The sequence below is a fragment of the Corapipo altera genome, unplaced genomic scaffold, assembly GCF_003945725.1.
Source record: "Corapipo altera isolate COAL_440 unplaced genomic scaffold, ASM394572v1 226, whole genome shotgun sequence".
NCBI lineage: Eukaryota > Metazoa > Chordata > Aves > Passeriformes > Pipridae > Corapipo > Corapipo altera.
In genome coordinates this window covers 257,148-280,918 of record NW_020885054.1, presented here as the reverse complement: position 1 = coordinate 280,918, position 23,771 = coordinate 257,148, and the positions used below count along the sequence as shown (strand labels likewise).

Sequence of the window (23,771 nt, the reverse complement as noted above, 5' to 3'; positions counted from 1 at the left end):
TGGGAATGCTCCCCGGGGAGGCCCCGCACGGCTCCCAGGGCTGGGCTTGGCCCAGACGCTTCTGTCCCCTCTGAATGAGCCCCTCGAATCCCCAGTTACAACTCCCACGTGGGAAGCGAGTCTGTGCCATTCTCCACGCTTTGGGGTCATGCTTTGCCTCCTGCAGAGGCTCCTGCTTCCCTCTGGGATTCATCTCCAGTTCTATTTATTTCTTTAGAGCTATTCCTATTATTTCCATTTCTATATTTCTATTATTTTTATTTTTCCTTTTCCTATTCTTCTTTCTATTTATTCCTATTCCTATCCCTATCCCTATTTATTCCTTTTCCTATTCATATTTATTCCTATTCCTATTTCTATTCCTCCCTGTTCCTATTCTTATTCCTATTCCTATTTATTCTTACTCTTATTCCTATTCCTATTTATTTCTCTTCCTAATACTATTTCTATTCACTCGTTTTCCTACTTATACCTGTTCCTACTGCCACTCCTACTCCTAATCTTATTCCTATTCCTATACCTACTCCTATTCTTATTCCTATTCCTAATCCTATTTCTATTCCTGTTCCTAATCCTGTTTCTATTCATTCCTTGTCCTGCTTATTCCTATTCCTACTGCCACTCCTATCCCTATCCTTATTCTTTGTTCCCACCCCTATTCCCGTTCCCATCCCACTCTTTCTACCCCCAGTCCCTCCACATTCCCAACGATTATCCCGTTTTCCTGGCGGGCCCGGCGGTGGCGGCGGTGCCGGGACTCGAACCCGTGGCAGCGGGGGGGGCGCAGTTCCCTCTGTGTCCGTCAGGTGGTGCCTTTGCACCGCAGTGCGGGCCCGGGGGGACCCGAGGGGCGCAGGGGGGACAATCCCGGGGCTGGGGGGACACACGGTGGGACAGGAGGGTGCAGCCCCCGCCGGGCTTAAGGACCCCCAGCCCCCTCCCAACCCCCCCCCTTCAGGGTAAAGACCCGCCTGCAGAAGCGGAGACCCCCCTCCCGCAGATAAAAGCCCCCCTCCAAAAGCCCCCCGTCCTCCTGGGGACAGCCCCGGGAGTGGCCGGGGGTGACCGGGGCTGGCTCGGGACCCTGAGCTGGGCGATGCTTTGGGGGGGGGCTCTGAGGGCAGCGGGGGGGGGGCAGGACCCGGACTGGGGATGGGAGAGACACGGAGCCCCGGGGGGGGGGGGTCCCCCAGAATCAGGGCCTGTCACTGCCCCGAGGTCCCCACAGGGCAGGTGCAGCACGGTAAGTTTTGGGGTGGGTGAGGGGTCCTCTGTTCCGTGAGGATGGGGGGGCTCTGCCTTGGGGATGGTGTTGGACTGGGAGTCACTTTTCGGAGAAGGTGGGATCTGGGGAGAAGGGAGGACACCACAAACACACCCCTGGAGCCCCCCCAGCCCCAAGCATGGATCCACCCTACTCACAACCCCCAACCCTCCCTGCCACCCAACAAACATCCCCCCCTCGCCTCCTCCTCCAAATCCCCCACAGCCCCAAAAGTCCCCTTGCAAACCAGCCCTCTCTGACCCCCACAGTGCCCCCTGCATCCCCAGGGCCCCCCCCTCCTGCAGACGGGACCCTGCGCTCTGTATTTACTCCTTCGCCCTCCTTCACCCACTCTTTGTTGTTTCTTCAGAGAGGGAAAGAAGGGAGGGAAAAAAAAAATAAGAGAGAAAAAAAATAAAAAAGAACCCACACAGGAGGAGGCAGGAGCCTATTTTGCCTCCCAGGCAATATTTCTGGAGCCAATCGGAATGCGCACCCACCCTGCCCTGCTCCCTAATTAAAGGCTTTAAGCAGGCGGCCGGGGCCGGAGGTTTGGGCACAGTCTCTTTGGTTGCTCCTCGCAAAGAGCCGCAGCGCAGGATCCAGCTCCGGGCACGCCAGGCCTGACGCGGCAGCCGGAGCCGCCAGGTTGGGGGGTCCCCAGCCGGGCAGGCAGCTCCCCCCTCGCCAGCGCCAGCGATGAGCGGCTCTTTCGATAAGAAGCTTTCCAGCATCCTCACGGACCTGTCGGGCTCGCTGAGCTGCCATGCCGCCTCCAAGGACTCGCCCACCTTACCGGAGTCCTCCGTCACCGATCTGGGCTACTACACCAGCCAGCACGACTACTACCCGGGCCAGTCCTACAGTCAGCCCGTGAGCCACTACCCCTACCACCAGTTCAACCTCAACGGCATTGGCGCCGCCGGCACCTACTCGCCCAAATCCGACTATTCCTACAGCCCTTCCTACCGCCAGTACGGCCACTTCAGGGACCAGCAGCTCCCGGCGCAAGAAGCAGGTAGGATGCTGTGGGGAGAGGGGGTCGCGCCCATCCCGCTGCTCCCTTGGGATTCCGGAGGGAGTTTTGTGGAGCTGTGCGTGTCTAAGTTATCGCCGAGTTGGGGCGGGGGGTGTTGCTGCTGCTGGCGGATGTTGGGGCAAAGCTCGTCCCCCTCCGGCATTCCCGGAGCTGCCGGGGGGACGCGGTGGGATGGATCCGTGCTGGATGCGGCGTCCGGGGGATATCCCAGGGGCTGTCCCAGGGGATATTCCAGGGGATGGGGTAGTGCCAGCACCTCGACCGGGATGGCCCTGAGTTGGGGACGGGGGTGGCTGAGACCCCTCCACCCGCCTCACCCCTGCGCTCTCTGCCCAGTGTCGGTGAAGGAGGAGCCGGAGCCGGAGGTGCGGATGGTCAACGGGAAACCCAAGAAGATCCGCAAGCCCCGCACCATCTACTCCAGTTACCAACTGGCTGCCCTGCAACGCCGATTCCAGAAAGCCCAGTACCTGGCTCTGCCCGAGCGGGCTGAACTGGCCGCCCAGCTGGGGCTCACCCAGACCCAGGTAAGGGCTGAGACCCCCCGACACCCCAATTCCCGACCGCGGGCAGGAGGGATCGGCAGAGGGGGAGCCAGAGCTGTCCTGCTCCTCACAAATGCGAACTGGGGGGGTCTTGGGAGGGAGTTCTGTTCCCGGGCAGCTCAAAGGGGGTTCGGGGGTCCCCGGGAATGGATAGTCCCCGCTTCTTTGCGGGTGCAAAGCGGGCAAAGCAGATTTCCCCGCGCGGAGCAGATATGCTTTGCCGAGGGAAAACTGGAGAGGAGGGAAGGAACAGGGAGAGGAGACGGACTCCAACCGTGCCCCACTCCCCAGTTTTAGGGTTTATCCTCATCTCTTTGGAGCCGGCACCATCTCAGACCTTGCTCTGCTCAGGCACCCCAAGGGTTGGGGGCTGAATCCTGCCCCGGTGCCTGGGAAGGTCCTGGGTCAGCAGCGCACCCGGTGTCCTGGGAATGCGGGGCACCAAGTCCCGGGCGGGACGGGACGCTCGGGACGGGGTGTTCGGGACGCCCCATCCCGACACCGGGTCCTGATCCCAAGTCCAGCAGGAGCACGGGGACATGGGGCCGAACCCTGCTCCTCCCGTCTGGACTTCCCGAGGCTCCCCGACTGCGCTGTCCTGCCTGGCTCAGGCAGAGAGAAGGGATTTGGGGACCGGCTCCACACCCCGCCGGGACCCTGCGCTGGGGTGGCAGTTCAGGCTGGACTGGAAGAGCAGGGACGTGCGGGACGGGCTTCTCCTCCCCACGAACCACCCAGAGTCGGGGCTAACCCCTTGGTTTTGGGGTTCTGCCCGGCGAGGGGACAAACTGTCCCGGTGGATCTGCTGGTGGGAGGGGAGTGGGTTGTCACCACTGTCCCTGCAGCGTGTGACTCCCCCGCAGCCCGGCCCGGGTACCCTCCCTGCCTGCGGGCCGGCGCCGGCGCCCTTGTGCCGCCCTTGGCGCGGCGCTCCCAGCGCCCGACCTTCCTCCTCCTCCTCCTCCTCCGCCTCCTCCTCCTCCCTTGGGCGATGAAGCAATCGAGGACACTCGGCAAAGGGCTGACGGAGCGCGTCACCCGCTCCCAGAGGGACATCCTGTTTGGGTGACAACCGCCCCCACCCCGTCCCCGCGGGGGCCGAGCGCGTCCAGCGCCGCCTCACCCAACCCTGGCACGCTCCCGACGCCCGGCGTGATGCACCCAGTGACGGGCTCCCCGCGACGCCCGTGTCCCCAGGGGGGCTTCCTGTGACACCCGCGTCCCCAGGGGGGTCCCCATGACACCCATTCCACGGGTGCTTCCTGCAGAGCATCGTGTGTCCATGTTCTCCGTGACACCCATATCCCGGGTGACCTCCCGTTGTGCACCCACCGTGTGTCCGGGGTCCCCACGACACCCAGGAATGCTTCCTGCCACCCACCATGTGGGGTCCCCACGGTGTCCGTGTCCTGGGTGCCTTCCAGCGGCACATGGTGTGTCCAAACTTCCCATGCCACCCTTGTTCCTGTGGTGCATCGTGTCTCTGGAGTCTCCGTGACACCCACGTCCCAGGGCTCTTCCAGCACTGCACTGTGTCCCTGGGATCCCCGTGACACCCTTGTCCTTTATCCCTTCTCCTGTCTTTGGGGTCCTCATGACCCCCATGTCTCATCTCCTTCCCATGTCTCTGGGGTCCCTGTGACCCCCCTGTCCCATCTCCTTCCTGTGTCTCCGGGTTTCCTGTGACCCTCACGTCTCTCATCCCTTCCCGTGTCTCTGAGGTCCCCATAATACCCATATTCCAGGTGCTTTCCTGCGTCTCTGGGATCCCTGTGACACCGATGTCACTTATCCCTTCCCTCATGCCCGAGCTCCCCACACCACCCCGCCCCCTCTCCCGCTCTCCCCATCCATCCCACACCCCCAGTTCCACGCCGGGGCTCTGACCCTTGTCCCTCCCTCAGGTGAAGATCTGGTTCCAGAACCGCCGCTCCAAGTTCAAGAAGCTGTACAAGAACGGCGAGGTGCCTCTGGAGCACAGCCCCAACAACAGCGACTCCATGGCCTGCAACTCGCCCCCCTCCCCGGCCGTCTGGGACAGTAACTCGCACGGCAGCACGCCGGGCCGGACCCCGCTCCCGCAGCCGCTCCCCTACAGCTCCTCGCCCGGATTTCTGGAGGAGCACAACCCCTGGTACCACCCGCAGCCCCTCGGCGGACCCCACGGACCCCACCAGGCACAGCCGGCCAGCACGATGCACCACACCTCCCCGGGGCCCCCCAACGCCAGCGCCGTCTACTAACAGGGAGAGCCGGGGCTGAGAGACAGTGGCAGAACTCCTTTGCCTCCTTTTTTTCCCCTCCTATTTTTTGCTTTTTCTTCTTTTTTTTTTTTTAAAAAAAAAAAAAAGGAAAAGAAAGGACACCCGTGTACATGCACCCCTAGACACACTTACCTCCCCTCTCCCCGCTCATCTCAGGAACCAGAGGACTGCAAAGAGTTCAACTCCTCCGCTCCCAGCATGGGAAAAGGTGGAAAATTCTTCTTCTGCATTTATTTTTTTTTTTATTTTTCCATCGCCTTCCCCCTATAATAAAACGGGACCCCCAGGGGCCTCATCCCGCTGCAGGTCCCTCTCTGGAGCTTTGCCTTTGGGAGTCACCCCACTGAGTGAGCCCCGAACAGGAGTGGGCACCCAGGAGGGGCACCCAGAGCCCCCACATTCCGTGGGGATGGAGGACACTGTCCCAGGTCAGGATGGAGGATCCAGTGTCCCAGGTCGGGATGCAGGACACTGTCCCAGGTTGGAATGGAGGACACAGTGTCCCAGGTCGGGATGCAGGACACTGTCCCAGGTCAGGATGGAGGACACTGTCCCAGGCCGGGATGGAGGATCCAGTGTCCCAGATCGGGATGCAGGACACTGTCCCAGGTCAGGATGCAGGACACACTGTCCCAGGTTGGGATGCAGGACACACTGTCCCAGGTCAGGATGCAGGACACACTGTCCCAGATCGGGATGCAGGACACTGTCCCAGGTCAGGATGCAGCACACTGTCCCAGGTTGGGATGCAGGACACTGTCCCAGGTCGGGATGGAGGACACTGTCCCAGGTCAGGATGCAGGACACACTGTCCCAGGTGGTCACCGACGCTGGAGGAGCGGGATGTGCTTCGCCCTGGCTCCAAAATCCACGGAGTGGGAGTGATTTAGGGGGGTGACAGACACCCCACAGGAGCAAACCCAGGACCCTCAGCCCGGCAGCTCCGTGGGAATCCCCCGGGCGGAAACTCAGAAAACAAGGTGGTTATTTAAAATTAAATAAAAAGTGGGGGGGGGGGGGGGGATTATTTTAATATTTAAACAGTTCAGGAATGGTTTAAGTTATTTTTGAAAGAGGAAAGTTGTGCTAATCTCCGTTTTCTGGCGGTGCCTCTGGGTGTGGGTTAAGGAACGGCGACAAAAATGCCTATTTTTTAACTAAATCGACAACATATTTTAAAGGAAAAAAAAACCCCAAACTCTTTCCTATTTTTTAAGGGAATAGTGCTATTTTTTTAAGCTGAAAGTGCCGTTTTAAGGAGTGTTCATACGTGTTGTACAGTCCCGGGGACCTTATTTATGTTGCCTTATATAAATAGGGGTGTTTGGGGGGAAAAAAAAGCGAGTGTACATAAGGTTTGTTTGTATAAAGTTGTTCCAAACCAAACTGGTTTCGGTCTGGTTTTTTGTCCTTTTATTTTTGTTTTTAAGGAAAACCTCCCCTGGTTGATGGGAAACCCCCTCCCCCCCAGGACAGGGTGGGGGTCCCCCTGAATGTCCTTTGCTACTTTCCAAGGGAACCAAGCTCAAAATATTAAATAATAAAAGTGTTTTGAACTTGAATTTCCAAACACCAGGGGTTTTTCCCATTTTTTTTTGGAGCAGAGTTTTTTTCCCACTTTTGGAAATGCACAGTTAAACCCTATTTTTTTGTGCCCTGTTTTCGGGGGGAAGCTGGGGGGTGGTCAGGGCGTGGGATGGCACTGGGTGACGGGCACAGATGGCGCTGGCCCACCCCAAGTCCCACTTTGCCCTGCTGAGAGGGAATTTGGGGGGAAAGGATTTTATTCCTGCGTTTTGGAGCATTCCCTGAACTGCCACGGAGACCTGGCGCTTCCTCCCGCTCCTCTCACTGGGACCAGTAAGGCTCCCAGCCGTGCAGACTGGGAGGGTGACTGGGCTGCCCCGGTGTCCCTTTTGGGGACACCCCATGAGCCATGTGGGGGACAGGACACCCCAAAAGCCCAATCCCACAGGACCAAGGCCCTGCCCCTCTGGAGACGGTGCCTTCCTCAGTGGAGTTATGGGGTCGGGGGGCTCTCATGACCCCAAGACCCCCCAGACCTGGCCCTGTCCTGCTGCTCCCGCTGTCACATGTGTCATGTCACGGGTGGGGGTGAGGTCCCATCGCCCCCCCGGACCTGGACCCTACATCTCATCCCCCCTGGCTGTGGGGACCCCTCAGTCCCCCCTAGTCCTCCGTGGGGACCCCCCAGCACGGCACGGGATGCATCGAGCTCTCAGAGTCCCCAGACCTGTCTCCCCATCCCCCCTTCCCATTCCCGAGTCCACACAGGCCAACCTTGCATCCCTGGGGGGGTTCCCTAAGCCCCTCCATGAGCTGCACCCACTGCCCTGTTCCCATCCCAGGCTCCAGGATGGAAGAGGAGGAATCCAAGTGTCCCAGCCCGGCATGAGAAGCTCCATGGCACGAGCTGGCGCTGGGGAGTTTTAATTTTTTTTAATACATTTTTAATTTTTTAAATGTTTTTAATATTTGTTTTTTTTTTTTTTTAATTTAGAGGTGAAAGAAAAAAAAAATAAAAAGGCAGACGATTACATATCCATGGATTACATAAATTCCAGGTGCCTTGTGCCCATGGACAGGCTCTTACCCTGCTCCCTTCCAGCACTGCCTGGGAATGGGGCTCCCCTGGCAGCCCTGACAGCACAGGGACAGGCACTGGGAAGGTACTGAGCTCCTGGAGTCTCCAAATCCCTCCTGTCCCACTCCTCTGTCCCATCCTCAGAGACTTTTCCAGAGGGTCCCTGGGGCTGGGAGTGCCCAGGGGGTGCAGGACCTCTTGGCACTTGCCCGGGCATGGCCCCCCCGGGCTGCCTGTCCCCCTTTCCTCCTCTCTCATCCCCATCTCCAACACCTCAGGGGGGTCCCCACTGGCATCACCTCCAGCTCTTCCAGCCCAGAGGTGGCCAAGACCCCCAGAGCTCCCCAAAAGGGACTGCGGGATCCAGACATCCCTCCCGGGGCCGAGCTCCGTGTCCCAGCACATTCCCAAGACCAGGAAGGGGTCTGGGAGGATTCCCAGAGCGATGGAGACATCATCCCATCACCCCACTCCTCCCAACATCCCTGTCCCGCCCTGGCACAGGGATGGAATGACCCCCCCTCGTTATCCCAGTTATCCCAGTTATCCCTGGGTGGGACGGAGCACAGCACTGGGGTGGCAATGCTGGGACACTGGGGACACCCACCCCTCCGGGGGATTTTCCCAGTGCCCACGGGCAGGGTGGGGGCCCAGCTGTGTTTTGGAGCCCTGGTGGGCCCGAGCCGGGGGGGGTGGCAGTGCCCGTGTGCCCCCGGCATTGCCCACGAGCCCCAGCACAGCCCTCCCGGTGCGGCACGCGGGTCCTGCCCGGTTACAACACGTCCCTTCCAGCCTCTTGCGTCACCCCAGTGCCAGCACAGGGAGCGGGGGCAGCCGCCCACCCACGGCCCGGCCTGGCATCCACCGTGGCTCCGTGCCCTTCCCAGCTCTTGGCTAACCTGGAGCGACGCCGGAGCCACGGCACTGCCGGGGCTCCACCGCTGCTGTTGGCCCCTGGAAAACGGGACAGGAGCACTCCTGGGAGGCCTCGGGGTGTCTCTGCTCCCTGGGTGTCCCCATCCGTGTCCCATCAACCTGCTGGGGACGGGGAGGTGACACCAATGGCCCCACGGCCCAGACCTGATTTCCAGGCCGTGTGGGTGGAAGGAGGAACAGGCCCAGGGACACCCCAGTCCCCCAGTGGCATTTCCCCCATCCAGTGGGTTAAACCAGACCAGGATGAATTGGCCTTTCCTGTGTCCCCAGCCAGGGACACTTTTGGCTGGTGGAGAAGGGTGACAACCATGGTCAGCGATGCCAGGCTGGCTGTGTTGCCCCTCCCCTGGGTGCAGAGGGAAGTCGGATCCCCATCCAGCTAGGAAAAGGTAGAACAGCCCCCAAATTCCTTCCTGAGGGCATCCAGGGACCCCCATCCATGTCCCCATCCCAGCACAACCTGGGATGGCAGCGGAGACCTGATTCCCATGTGTGCCCAAGGGATTTCCCTACATCCAGGGATGTCCTAACCCGGCTCTGCTCCCCTCTCCAGGCAGTGGGGGGTGGGCTGTGGCTCTCCCATGGGTTTGGGGGGTGCTGGGATCCCCCCACAGGGTCCAGGCGCCAACCGGGCCCCAGAGCCGAGGCTGCTGCCTCCTTCCCTCCCTCCTTCCCTCCTTCCCTCCCACTGCAAGACAGGACCTGTGAGCGGCTCTGGCTGCAGGTCCTTGGCAGCACATCCATCGGGAATGCCGAGCAGGCGCCACGGCCTCTGCCTCCTGCTCCCCCCACCCCAAGGGATCCTTCCCTCCCGGCACCGCTGGCTCTGCAGGTCACCCCAAATCCGCAGGGTTGGGATGTGCCCAGTACCCGCCTCCTCCAGGGCAGCATCCTGAGCCTTTCTATCCAGACAGGACCACCAGTCCCTTCCCATGGCTGTAATTCCCAAAGGAAAGCCACCCCTTCCAGCCCCAAGCTCCTGTCCGGGGTAAATCCCACCCAAGGAGTTGGGTTATCCCAGTTCCTGGATGGGAAATTCTCCTATTTTCCAGTGTTGCCACAAAGCAGATCCATCTCCTGCCCTAAAGCCTCAGAGGGGCGGGTAGGCTCCATCAGTCCGGGAAAATCCCACTGGGAACATCATCCACCATGCACTTGGTCCTGGATCACAGTCAGTCCCAGTGTCCCAGGGTGCTGGGGACACATCACCCACGTGCCATCGCTGGGCACAGCTGGGGACAACCATCCTGTGGGATCACTGCCAGCACCCCAAACCTCCTGGCCGAGGGATCTGACCTGGCAGGGTGGCAGGGAATCATGTCCCACCCTGTGGATGCCAGCAGGGACCTGGGGGTCCCCAGTGCCACCACCCCCAGAGGTGCCATTCCCAGCTATTGATCCCGACTCCTCAGGCGGGAGCCAAGTGCTGGGAATGACTCCGGCCCTGTGTGATGCTAAAGGTGCAAAACAAACAGAGCTCCCAAAATGGGGTCCGCACGGTGGGAAAGGATCCTTGGAGCAGGGGAATTACAGAGTGGGAATACCTGGAGTGAGGATCACGGCGTGTTTGTGCTCGGTGTGGAATCGCTGCCCACCTCAGCAGGGGGAGCCCCAGTGGGGGTCCCAACCCCACCGTGGGTGACAAACACTGAGCAGGATCGGGAAAGGTGGGAAATAATGACACAGGAAAAGGAGGAAATCACAAGAATGCATTTTCCAGCCCGGTTCTGGCCTCTGGAAGCACAAAGGGAGGAGGGGAGAGGTTACCCACTGCCAAACCTGCAGTGGGAAATTACCCCCTGCTCCCAAAAAACCCTCACTCCCAGGGCCAGGTATCCACAGGACTGCGGGGGACACAGGGCAGGAACCCCTGGCCTGTGTCCCCCCACCCTCCTGCTCCCACCCTTATTAAAGGAGACATCTCCAACAGCTCCAAATTGTCTGAAATTGCCCGGGGGAGGGGGCGAGAAGCCCCTCACGGCCCCACAATTACGGTAATTGCGGCTCCATTCAGGGGAGCACAAACAGCAGGTCCTGCACGGATGGGTGGGGTGGGGGGACACAGCCCCAGCCCCCTGTTCCAGCACCCCCCGCCCCTCTGGGCTGTTTTCCCAGGAGCTTTGGATGTGGGGGCCCCTGAGGAGCAGGATGGAAGCGTCTCCCCCAAGGCAGGGACACCCCAAAGCAGCGGCGGGTGAGGAGGAGCAGAACCAACCAGAGTTCAGTCTGTTTATAAAGGGGGGCACTTACAATAACGGACACTATTTATAAATAAAGCCAGCCTAGGGGGGTCCAGGGACTCCCCAGCCCCTCTTGGGGTCCCCCTGCCCCCTGTGCATGAATGGGGGGACCCAGGGCTGCTGCTGGAGGCCGAGTCCTGTCCCACAGGGGTGGTCGCACCAGGGCTCTGTGTCACTTCAGACCGTGACAGAGCAGGTGGTCCTCAGGTTCCTGCAAACTGTGGTCACCTTCCTCCTCCTCTTCCTCCTTCTCCACTCGCTGGGATCTCCCAGGGCTTCCCTGGGCTTCCCAGTCCTTCAGGGGGTGGCAGCAGAGCATCCCCTCACTGTCCCTCCTGCATCCGGCGGGTGCTGGAGCGGTGGCACCGTCACATCATGGGGGTCCGGGGGATGGTGTCCTGCGGGTGTGGCTGGTACCAGGCTCCAAAGTTGTTGATGTAGCTGCTGGGGGCCAGGGGGGGCCCTTTTCCCGGCACGGGGATGTCCCAGAGCGGGGGGATGTTGGGGGAGCAGGGGGAGAGGGAGGGGGTGGCATGGAGGTGCTCCCCGTCGGGTGCACTCGAGCCCTGCTTCATGATCTTCTTGTACTTGGAGCGTTTGTTCTGGAACCAGATCTTCACCTGGGGGAGGGGAGAGAGAGGAGTGAGTGGGGAGGATGTGGCCAACACCCCCCTCTAAGCCCCCAGCACCAACAAGGACAGACCCCTCTGCGGGGTCCCCGTGCACATCATCTCTGTGAGATAAGCTGGGCTCGGAGCCACCAGAGACTCCACTCAGGGCAGCGGGAGGAGAACGTGGGAAGAGGCAGAGGGAGCCCAGACAGACGGAGAGCGAGGCAGGAATCCCCACGTCCCCCCCTCTGTGTCTCGGGCTGTGGCGCCCACCCGCCCAGCCGGGTGCCGGGTGCCGGGGCTGGGCTGGGCTGCGCCCGCCGCGCTGGGGTGGTGGCCCCGCTCATTCCTCCCCGCGGTCCCCCCCGCGCTGCCGGCAGGTTCCCACTTGTCTTCTCTTCCCTGGCTTTATGAGCTCGCTTCGCCCCTGGCTCCGGGCTGCACCGCTGCCGCCTGCCTGTCTCTCCCCATCGCCTTCAAAAACCCACTCGCCTCGTCCCACGGCCCGGGGCCGCCCAGCGCCGGGCACGGCCGGGCCGGCAGCCAGGCTCCGGGGCTGGGAAAGTCCCGGTGCCGCTGGGAGGTGCGAGCAGGGGCGCCCCAAACCCGAGCCCTGCGGGCCCACCGGCGCCAGCTCCCCCGCCGCGGCACGGCCCGGCTCGGCACGGCTCCAGCTGCGCCCCGGCGGCGGGACGCGGCCCGGATCCGGAGTCGCTCCGGAGCACGTGGCACATCCCGACGGCCGCGGCCGTCCCCGCTGTCCGTGGGGGTCCTGTCCCGCTCGGCGGGGCCGTACCTGGGTCTGGGTGAGCCCCAGCTGCGCCGCCAGCTCGGCGCGCTCCGGCAGCGCCAGGTACTGGGTCTGCTGGAAGCGCTGGTTGAGCGCCTGGAGCTGGAGGCTGGAGTAGATGGTCCGCGGCTTCCGCAGTTTCTTCCCCTTCCCGCTGATGCGCAGCTCCCCGTTGGGCACGGCCAGGGGCTTCTCGTGCTCTTGGGGTGGGAGAGGAGACAGAGTTAAGCCTGCCGTTTTTAACCAACATGCTGGTTAAAAAAACACCCCAAAACCCCCAAACCATCCCCCAAAACAATCATTGTTTGGGGGATGAGGAAGGGGGGAACCTGCTTTGGCTTCCCTGCTTGTTCAAGCCTCGGGGGAAGCCACCGGGACAGAGGAGGAAGGGAGGAATGAGATTATTCATCCAATATCACTATTCATAAAGTCCAAAAGCACACGGGACAGGGGCCCCTCTGCCCTGCACCCAGCTGGGGGGGGGGGGGAGGGCGGAGCCCCCCGGGGGGGGGGGGGGGCCACCAGGGGGGCCGCCCCGCCCCGGGGCCCCTCCCTGTGGGCACACGGGTGGCCCTGGCTCAGCAGCACGTGGAGGGTGTGGGTGAGCTCCGGGCACGGTGTTGAGGGTGTCTGTGCACCCAGGTACCACAGCCACGGCTCCCCCGAGCTGATGGGGGGCCAACAGGGCCCGGGGGGCTCAGCCGGGCTCAGGACCCCTCCGTGGGGCAGCCCTGGGGCTGCTCCTCTCCGGGGTGCTCAGTTTGCAGGTTCCTGCATCAGCTTTTGGGGAAAACAGTGGGGAACAGGGATGGAACTGGCAGGTAACTGAGATGGGAGTGTGGTGGTGGTGGGGAGAGGGGAGAAATGCCCGGCCTGGGAGGGCACAGCCTGCAGGGGTGGGCAACTGGGGGTCTCGAGGTGCAGGTTATGGGCAGCCGGGGGTCTCTGGTCAGAGGGCAGGGGCAGTGTGGGGCTGATGTTCCCCATGCCCGGGGTTCCTTGAAGTCAAGGGTTTCCGGCGGGTCAAGGCCCTCTGAGGAGAGAGAGGACATCCCCCCCGGGCCCCGCAGACCCCCCCTCCGTGCCCAGCCCCGCCGTGCCCAGCCCCGCACGGCCGCTGCCCCGATGGGGCGGTGCAGCCCCGGAGCGCTTCCGACGGCTCCGTCCGGGCGCAGCCCCGGCGCTCCCCGCCGGGTGGGTGCCCCGGGTGGGGGGTTCGCGGCGCCGACCCCCCCGTGCCCCCCTTACCTGTGTCCTGTAGCCTGGCGCCGGGGGCCGGGGGGTGCGGGGCGCCGGGGGGCGGGTAGGGCAGGTAGGGACCCCCGTGGGGCGGCGGTGGGGCCCCCCCGGGGTACGGATAATGCCCGGGTCGGCCGTAGGAGGCGAAGGGCGGCGGGTCGTGCTGGGGGTGCCCGGCGGGGGGGAGGCCGTGTAGCGGGTAGTGCTGGGGGGGGGCCGAGCTCCAGGAAGGCGGCTTTGGAGGGGTCGGACCCCAGCAAGCTCTCGGCCACGGAGCTCATGGTCATGGTGCGGGCCGGGCCGGGGCGGGCAGCCCCCGCAGCCCCCGCAGTGCCGCGTCGAGCCCCCGCCGCCCCCCCGACGGGCTCCGCGCTGCCGCGGCCCCGCGCCCGGGGATGCCCTGAACGCCCCGCCCCGTCCCGCCCCCCCGCGTGACGCCCCGCCCCGGGGCACCCCCTTCACCCCGTGCCCACCCCCCGGGGGTGCAGCCCCCTCTGTGTGTGCGACCCCCTTCGAGGTCGCCCACCACCGCCTGTGCCAACGCGACCTCCCCCGGGGCTGGGGGGACACCCCGACCCCCCCATGTCCTGGCGGAGCCTCCACGGGGGTGGGGGGTTGACCCACGTGCGGCGTGATCCGTGTTTAGGGGGGTAACCCCTTCTCAAGGACCCCCCAAACTTCAGGGGCGAAGAGGCAGGACGGTGACCCCCTACACACGCACGACCCCGGGGCTTTCGTCCCCCCCAGGGGGACGCGGGGCAGCCCTGGGGACACACCCCGTGCACGGGGCAGCTGAGGCCGGGGGCGCTCAGCTCATCCATGAGGGACAGACGGACACGGGAAGGACGGACACGCGGGCGCACATCCCATCCCTGCGCTCAGGGAGGCTGCGGGGGGGCACCCAGGGTGCCAGACGGGGGTGGGACCCCCCGAGCCACCCCCCCGACAGACGGGAGGCCCCTTCCCGGCGTCGGCAGCGCCCGGTCCCCGCGGGGCCCCGCTCCCGTGGCAGGCGATAACCTGCCCGACCGCTCCCTCCCTGACCCCGGCGGGTGCCCGGGGGGTCCCCGGCCCCCACTCCAACCAGGGTACAACGGGGGGAAACCCCCCCGGCTGGGGCTGGGGGCTGCCGACACCGCCTTTGGGGACACCAGCGGGCCCGGGGGTGCGGTTTGCACTGGGCGGGGTCTGAGCTGCACCGCGGGGTTTGGGGACACTGCGGGGTTTGGGGGACACTGCGGGGTGTGGGGACACGCGGTGACACGGGGGGAGGGAGCGGGGTGGCCCGTGCCGAGCCGGGCCGTGGCCACAAGGTCTGTCCCCACTGCCACCCCCGACGCGGGGTTTGCCCGGGAGGAGCAGCCCCGAGGGAGCAGTGACAGGAGGCCGGGGGTGCTGGCAGGGAGGGTCCCCCGTCCCCACCCTCCCATTAGACCATCTTCAAAACATGTTTCCATCTGACCATCGGGGCTGAGTCACCCCGAGCTGGGGCCAGCAGCTCTGATATAAATAGCTGAGCTCCTGGGTAACCCCGGGACACGCAGGGACCGTGTCCTGCCCCAGGCTCCCCGGGCAACCCTTCCCCTCGCCCGTTGTAGCTGGTGGTTTCTCTCCCCATCCCCACATCCTCAAACCTTCCCTCATGGCACCGTAAGGGTCATTTCCAGCACAGCCTTAGTGCTGGAGTCCCCATGTCTCTCCATCCCAGCACAGCCGTGTCCCCGGGATGATCCTCAGGGATGACACGGACTCAAAATTCAACACGAGCCTTAAATTTGGGCAGAGGGAGAAACCATCCCACCATCTCTGTGGGGCCCACCAAACTCCAGGGACGGATGTGGAAAATCCCCCAACCCCACCCAGGCGAGCGTGGGGGCGAAGCAGCGAAGGAAGCAGCACAAGGAGAAATCCAGATGTTTCCAGCTCTGCCCGGGCCAGCTGAGGCATCCCCGGGGAGCCCGGCGTGGCCAGTACCGAGGGCGAGTACCAAAGGAAACCTGCACTGATCTGCTTTTATCCCGCTCCTCACTTTCCCTGTCCGGGTGACTCAGCTCCCACCGGCTCCGGGACGGGTGCCGGCTTGCTGGGATGAGCTCCCGGCAGCTCCGCTCGCTCTGGGGCTCCTCACCCCGGAGCTGAGGGTGGGAGGGGGATGCTGGGGCTGGGGGCTGCGTCCCCCTCCACCACAGAGGCTGCCGTGGGGCAGGGAGGCTCTCAAGGCTGGATCGGGGGGACCGAGCCCCCCCTTCCCAGCTCCCTGTGTCCTCTGCTGCGAGGGGGATGCGATAAATACCCATCGTTAAATAGAAGTGCCCCAAAATGTCTGTCCCGAAGCAGAGGGGCCCTGTGCTGGCTGCTGGGGGAAGGACGGTGTCCTCATGGGGGCTTGGGGCAATATTTGCCCTCTGGCAGAGGTAGGGGGACCCTCAGGGTCGAATCCCCTCCTGGGTCAAGGGGTCACAGCTCTGTTTTATTTGGGATGACAAGGAGGGACCCCCACCCACCCCATCCCACCATGCCTGAGGGCTGGAGGGAGAGAGGGTCCCCCCACTTGGGGGTCTCCAAGCGGGACACATGGCATGGGATGGCCCAGGCGAGCATCGAGGCCATCGAGGCTGACACCATCCTCCTCCTCCTCCTCTTGCTCCTCCTCCTGCTCCTCCTGGCGCCAACCTCAGCCCCATCCTGTGCCAAGGGGACACCCCACTCCCGAGCCCACCTGGGATGGGCACGGGGACAGCACTACCTGCTCCACGTTCCCTTGGGAATGTGGGACCGGCCCTCAGGCTGCACAAAGCTCCGGGGGCTGGTTTTGGGGGGAGAGGGAGGTCCCAGCTCGGGGGCGGGGGCTGGTGCCCCCCAGGGATGCGGGCACGGGGCACAGCAGGGTCAGGTCCCAGCCCCCCGGTTGTGTCGGTGGGGGCAGGGGCAGGACGGGCTGTTTTAGCAGAGTTTGGGGTTTGAGGGGGAACCCGCTGCCAAAGCAAATACATCGAGTCAACTCATATTAAATTAAAAAAATAAATCAAGGCCACGCTCGGAGCCAACTCAAAGTCTCGGGCTCGGGGCTGGAAGGTGCTGGCACACGTCGAGCCCCACGCGGTGGCCGGGAATACGCCGGGACACGCGGGATCCACGGCGCTGCTGCCCGGCACCTGCCCGGGGACGCTCCCGCCGGTGGGCGCCGGGATGCGGATTCCCTGGATTCACCTGAGCGAAACCCGGGCGACGGAGACTCCGGATTTTCTCCCTTCCCGTCTGCCGAGGCTGATGAAAGCAGGAAGGATTAAAGGGGTGCAGGGAAGGGTGTGTGGGGCGGGGAGGTGGTGGCGGGGGGAGGGCAGGAAAGCATGTGCCAGGTAACAAACCTCCGAGATGCGCCGAGATAAAGGGAGATCCCAACAGCTGTAATTAGGCGCTGCAGATAGAGCGGCGCGGGGAAAGCCTGAAGCCAAGTACAGGAATTCTGGGTTAATGGCAGCCCAAGGAGAAGTTAATAACAAGCCGAACAAAGTGGGAGCAGACAGCCTGGCGTCTGCCCTCCCACACGCCACCGCTGCCACACTAACGAACAACCGCGCTATCTCCAGCCCGGGAATAATCCCGGGGGAACGCAGGGAGACGGGGTGCCGGCACGAGCTGGGCTCCGCTGCGGCGCCCCGGGCACCACCCCCGGCTTTTCTGGCGCGTTGGCAGCGGTAAAATCCATCCCGGGGGGAACAGGAGGACGAGGGGAGCATCCTCTGGGAAGGGGCTGGAGATCCAGCAGAGGATAACAGAGATAAGAATGGGACACCTCGTGTCCCAGGGGCTGGTCCTGCCCCAGGGGGACGCAGGATTCGTCCCCTGGATGGTGTCAGACACCCCCAAAAGCACCCAGGACCTGTGGAATGAGGGCACAGGGGTGACCCAGAGGACACATGGCGCCAGGAGGTGACAGTGACATCCCAGCAGGGTCTGGGACTTCCACGGGGCAGTTTCAGAGGGACACAAGGGAGGAGAAAGTTCATGTTCATGTTTTTCCCCCCTTTTACGTTTGCAGAGCTCCAACAGCTCCAGGAGGGATTTGAGAGGGGTTTGCTGTGAAAAGATGCTCAGAAAATGGCTCATCCCAGGGGTTGGAGCCCCAGTGACCAGCCTGGATGTGCTTGCTCCCACCCAGGGCTTGGGGGGTTCCCTGGTTCCCAGCACCCAAAGGCTCTCTGCAGTGGGTGTGGGTCAGCCTGGTGCCATCCAGATCACCAGCCAGGGGCGTAAATCAGCGTTTTCCCAACAGCACAGCCGTGGTCAGAGCCACTGTGACATCCCGGATCTGTTCCCTGCTCCATCCCCACCCTGAGCTGAAAACATAGGGATGGGAACAAAATCCTTAAAACAAGCCATGACTCCCCCCACTCCCTGCCTCGTCCCCCCTCAATAAAGCAAATATTTTGGGTTTAGAACTTAAAAATGTTTTCCAGGACATAGATCTGGGTTTGATTTTCAGGGGGACTGTCGGCTGGAAATCAAAGGAATCAAAGGACCCTGATGGAAATCAGCAGTGAACATTGTCCCCTGCATTTCCACCCCCTCAGCCCTTGGTCCCTGCTGGGAGGGATGAATGAGGGAGCAGAGGAGAGGGGAGAATTCCCCAATTCCTGTTTGGAAAGGAGCAAAACCGGCGCCGGCTTTGCTGCCCCATAAACACCGAGGTGACCATTTGCTCCATCATCCCAAGCTATTCCCAAGGGCCAGCCCCGAGAGGGTCTCTCCCCATCCCAGCTATTCTTTGGTGAGTTTATTAAGTGCCTGGGATTAATTGTGGGAGCAATTTTGTGCTGTCTGAATTCCCCATGTCACCGTTTCCTCCCCTCATGCCCTGGCGTGTGAAGCTGGTTTGGGGGATAATTATGCCCCATCTGGAAACCTTTGGGGAAGGTGTGAACCTAAATATGACATATTTAATCAATTATTCCATTCATTAGCCCCAGCCTCAGTGCCTTGCCCTGCTAATTTGACAAGAGAACCAGTTAAAGAGGCTTTTTAACCTTCATTTGCTTCCCTTCTCCCTCAATGCCAAGAGCTGCAGAGGCTGGAAAGGAGCTGAACCCTCTGCTGTCCCTTCAGTGGTCACTCAAGCCATGCCCCAAACAGCAAAAGCATCTTGTCTGCTCATGCCAACCCCAAAAAAATCCTTTGGGATGCTCCAAAAAGAATTTAAAAAGCGGTTATATTTGACTTTTGTTCCGCTCACGTGGAATTCCGTCGCTTGGGCTCTGGTTGGAATGTCACGGCTCTTCTCCCACTTGATGCTCTTCCACTCCTGCCCCTTCCCTGCCTCTGCTGCCTTTGCTGGAATGGTGGAAAATTGCTTCTTTATGGGTGGAGGAGATAAAAAAGATAACTTGAATTTATTGGGTTTTAACTGAACAGTTAAATAATCATAGAATCAAGCAGTGGTTTGGGGTGGAAGGGACCTTAAGGATCATCTCTTCCATCCACAGGGACAACTTCTGCTATCCCAGATCCATCCAAGCCCTGTCCAACCCAGCCTTGAACACTTCCAGCGATGGGACACGGGAAATATTAATCATGTTCATTTTTTAAAGAAAATTTGAATTTATCGTGCATTAAATTAACAAAACTATCATCTTGGATTGAGGTTTCTTTCCCCAATAACAGTTTGGAGATGGATTTTCCCCTCAGGGGGAGCCTCACAAGCCCAATTAAGACCTGGCCCAGGTTCTCTACACCTTTCCAGGGGACTCTTCCTCACATAAATGGTCTTTTCCTTTCCCTCTTCATTTGGGAAGCTGTTATTTCCCTTCAGTGAGACCCATTAAGGGTTTAACGACACGATGGTGAGGGTGAGATGCTGCCTTTAAACCAAGGAGTCCCCGAGCCTGGCAGGGAATTCGATCCAATAAACCCCATTAATTTGCTCCCACACAATCTCTTGCAGGCAGTGGAGAAACTTCATAAACTTTGGGATTAGGGCTCAGATGGTGAGCACCTTTTTCACCACCTTATTAGCTGCCAACCCAGGATGGGGAGGGGGGGTTAACGTGGTGGTTTTGGCACTGCCTCCTCTTGCTGCCATGAAGGACTTTCCTACTCCTCATCCTCCTCCATGCCAGGAGGGGATCCCTCCATCCCAGATACTGCAAAAGCCCACGAGCAGGTGAACAGAAGAAAAAGGAGGGGAAAAAAACCCACCCCTGTGACGTCTTAGTGGTGGAACAGAAACTTTTCAACAAATACTTGGAGAGAAAAACAAATATTCTGTTGACATTTCTCATCTTTGGCAAAATCCCAAAACTCCCCAAACCCCCAAACACTCGCACGGAGTCCCCGGACCCTTTAACGAAGAGCAGCAGCCCCAAACATCCTTTTCTTTTTGGTGGTTAAGGCTCTGGAAAAAAAAAAAAATTATTTCAGGAGTTTTTTCAGAGGGAAATGCAGCAACAAATGGGAAAAGCTTGGATGCCTCTGGAGAAATGGGTGTTTTCTGACCCATCCCAGTGACTCGCCCCTGTGGGTTTGCTGCTGGAAGGTGCCAGGGAGGGTGGCTGTGTGTGCCCTCGGGGCACTGGGGATGCCCAGCTCATTCCTGCCCCGGGAATGGCGCTGGGGGAACAGGGAGAAGCTCCCTGGGTTCAATCCACCCCATTCTCCGTGTTCCAGCTCTGATGAAAACCACCCCCCGGCTCCTTTCTCCCAGAATTTCCACAGGGGGCAGAGTCAGGTCAAGCCTGGGAGCAAAATGCCCCCTGAAAGTCCCCGGTTTACCCACAGAGGGGGTGACAGCTCCCCAAATCCAGCCCTGGGTATGCCCAGAGTTTCCCAGGGTCTCCTCCTGCCCTCCACAATTCCACAGCTCTGGGGGACCAGGGGAGGCTGAGCCCTGCTGTCCCCAGCCAGGACCTGCGGGTTGGGAGAGATTCTAATCAGTGCCCCCACATTCTCGTTAATTAACACGGAGAAAATTAGTGGTGAAGGAAATTGTTCCTCTTCTATTGCTGTTTCTGGTTTGCTTGTTTTTTTGGCTTGGTTTTTTATTTGTTCTCGGCGTGTACCATTGTAGGAGGAATTATTGGAGCCTCTGGGGTCGAATTCCCAGGCTTAAACAAAAATTCTCTGTTAGTTTTTGCCTCGGCAAAGGAGTCGGGTCTTGCCTGGCAGCAGGGGGAGGGCAGAAACCAACGCTCCTCTTCCCTGAGCCCTCAGTGCCAGGGGATGCTCGGACTCTCCCCTGTGGGAAGTGGGTTCAGTCCCCTCCGAATCCCGGAAAAGAAAGCTTGGAAAAGCCACCTGGGCAGCAGAGAGCGGGGTGGGAGGAGGGTGGCCGCTGGCAGAGGGGCAGTGTGGCATCTGGAGCTCGGATCCCCCTTAGGGCAGAGGTGCCCGGTGGCCACCTCCATCCCACGGCTGGTGGCCCGGTGACATCGTCCTGCTGCACAGGAACAACACAGGAACAGCCCTTCATCCCCGGCCCCCCCGTGACCCCCCGGCCCCCCGAATCCCAAAGCCGCGGAGCCCTTCCCTGCGGAGCTGGGACAAAGCAGGGACAGCCCTGGCGAGCCGGGGGAGCCGCAGCCGAGCCAGTCGGGGCAGTGTCACCTCCCGTGTCCCCTCCCGTGTCCCCACGCCACCGTCCTGCCCGCCAGCGCCCCGCGGGGGGGTCATTAGTGGTGCTGCCGGTCCCCGCAGCACGCGCCGGGTATTTACATCCCGGGAAAGCTGAGCTGGGCAGGGAGAGAGGGAGAGAGAGAGGGAGGGAGGGAGGGAAAAAGGGTGACGGTACATGTATAATTAGAGTCCCATTAAGAGGCGCCCAGGAGTCTCCTGGGGAGCAGGACGGGCGAGATCGCTGCCTCCCCGACGGCTTTTGGGTGCAAAAGTCCCCCCAGGCACGGCCAGGAGGGCTCAGGGAGGTGCCCCGGGGGATGTGGCATCAGCAGGGGCTCTGTGGCACCGGGACATCCCTCCCAAAGCCAGGCTGTGGTGTGGGAAGACCATCCCTGTCACATCCCAGCCCAGCCCGTCCCATCCTGTCTCATCCCATGGCCCCGGGAGATGCTGGGAGCAGGTGCCCATCCCAGTGCTGGCTCTCCTGGCAGCCCCGTGTCCCCAGAGAGCTCACACAGGTGACATTGTCACCTCCCTGACTCCAAAACCCTCGGAGTGGGATGGAGCGAGGGGTCAGCAACTCGGATGAGCGAGTCCAGCCCATGTCCTGGGCTTGGCCTGGAGCTGGTGGAGGACACAGGTATTTTAACAGGCAAAAAGAGGGAGTTGCTGTCACCTCCCCTACATTGGAGCTGTCACAGACTCGGGGTTTCACCGTCTGCTCCGCCCTGGCTACTCCCTCTGCATCCTCAGCCCTGTCCATGGGTCACATCCTCACCCTCGCTGGGAGGTCCCTGTCACCCTCTGAGAGCTCACAGGCCGTGTCCCGCTGTGTTCCCTGGCACCCCATGCCCAGGATGGAGCCCGGGATGGATCCCAGCTCCGACCCATCCCAGCAATCCACCTGCACCAGGTGATTGTTGTTCCCCTCCCCGGGAGCATCCCTGTCACAGAGGTGACACCTGAACCCCCTTTCCACCCTGCCACCTTCACCCAGGGCTGTCCCCGCTCAAAGGCAAACCCAAAAAGCAGGTTGGGGCCAGGTTTGCTGGTCAATCCCACTGTTTCCTCACCTCCCCCCAAATTCCAGGCTCCCATCGCCCTCCCTCACAGGTGCCCTTCCCATTCAACACCTCCCAGCCCTCCTGCCCCCTGCTCTTTGCAGCTCCCACATTAGTTGTGGTTCACTGGGCACTGAATGGGGCTGGAATTCCTTAATCCACCTGCGACCTGTGGAGGAGCTTTCCCAGCCCCAGTCCCGTAACCCAACCCCGGGAACGGTGTTAACAGCTCCAATCCCACCTCCTCCTGGTCCAGGGAAGGGGAGGCACTGCAGGCACTGCTCCCTTTGAACATCCTCCCCCCGGACAGATTTGCCAGCTGAGCTTTTGTCTTGCCTTTGGTTTGGAAAATTCCACCTGGTTTCGGTGGGGCTTTCCAGCGGGTCCCATTTCACCCTGACCCTGCCTGCGGGTTCCAGCGCAGTAAAAGTGACTGAGGGAGGGTTTGGAAGTGTTTTGTTTGGGGTTTTTAACAGGAAAATGTTGATTCATCGGAAATGGTGATTTTTTTTTTGCCAGGGATGTGTCTGCTTACTTTAAGCTGGGCAGAACTTCTCCTCAAAATACTGCAGAGGTGTAGGTGTCTGGGTGGGACGGGGATTCCCACATGGATTTGCCACAGTTTTGACACCTGGAAAGCCTCTCAGAGCCACAGTCAGCCCCAGCTCTTGATGCCAAAAGATTTGCCTCGGAAGATGTATTTTCTGTAAAAATACCTCAGCGTCTTCTGTGAAGATTCCAGCTTTCCCAAACTCTCCTGTCTCTTCCCTCCTGCTTCCATCCTCATGGAAGCTCGGATTCAGTAGGAAAATCTGGTTTTTGGCAAGGCAGAAGTTCTGGATGCTGCCATTAGTGAATTGGGGTGCTCCAAAGAAACCTTTGAGGTGGGAAGTGAGTCTTTCTCCAGCCCACGGGAGGTGAATTGTGAAATCCTTTGAATTTGTGGCAAGACAACGAGCAAATTCAGCGGCTCAGTGCAGCCATCCAGCCAGGAAATCCTGCTGTTGGGAAATAGGGATGATATTCCTGATTTTGGAAAGTTTGGGGTGGGGGATCATCATGATGGGCTGGGAGTGGGTTTGGTTTCAAGGTGGTTTTGTGTCACTGGGGCTGGAGAAGGGCTCAGAGCTCAGGGGGACCAGGGGTGGGAGGAGGGTGTTCAGGCAAAATCCAGCAGGGACGGGACAGGTTTTCCTTCTTTCCTTACTTCTGGGATTGTTTTTGGCTTAAGGTGAGTCTGGAAAGCCCTGGTCCCTCCATGGCAGAAGGATGAGTGGGGGACATGAGGGGGATCCAGTGGCGTGGGATGAAGGGGTGAAAACATCTGGAGATCAGTGGAACCACAGAACATGCTGAGTCAGAAGGGACCCCTCAGGACCACTGAGGCCAACTCCTGGACCTGCACAGATGTCTGGAGATCATAGCCTTATCCATTTTCCAGCAAACCAGCAGGAAAGCAGGGATTAGCTCAGGTTGTAGCTCGAACCAGCTCCCACTTTCCAGCTTCTGTGCCCCTCCTGCCTCCGCTTTGCAGCGTCTTCCTCCAGGGAGGGAGCAGAGCTGCTGGAC

The 23,771-nt window shown here is 61.0% G+C and overlaps 2 protein-coding genes across 2 annotated transcripts; one reads left to right on the top strand and one right to left on the bottom strand.

Annotated features, from left to right (window-relative positions):
• Nucleotides 1-1,921: 1,921 nt before the first annotated feature.
• On the top strand, nt 1,922-5,151 carry DLX3 (distal-less homeobox 3). Its single transcript, XM_027668874.1, has 3 exons — nt 1,922-2,282; nt 2,640-2,830; nt 4,753-5,151. The coding sequence occupies exons 1-3, from the start codon at nt 1,964-1,966 to the stop codon at nt 5,089-5,091; spliced, it is 849 nt and encodes a 282-aa protein (XP_027524675.1). The 5' UTR covers nt 1,922-1,963; the 3' UTR covers nt 5,092-5,151.
• Nucleotides 5,152-11,261: 6,110 nt separating this feature from the next.
• On the bottom strand, nt 11,262-13,820 carry DLX4 (distal-less homeobox 4). Its single transcript, XM_027668878.1, is given in 4 exon segments — nt 11,262-11,513; nt 12,301-12,494; nt 13,543-13,748; nt 13,750-13,820. Coding segments are annotated over 4 exon segments (723 nt in total).
• Between the last annotated feature and the right edge of the window lie 9,951 nt (nt 13,821-23,771).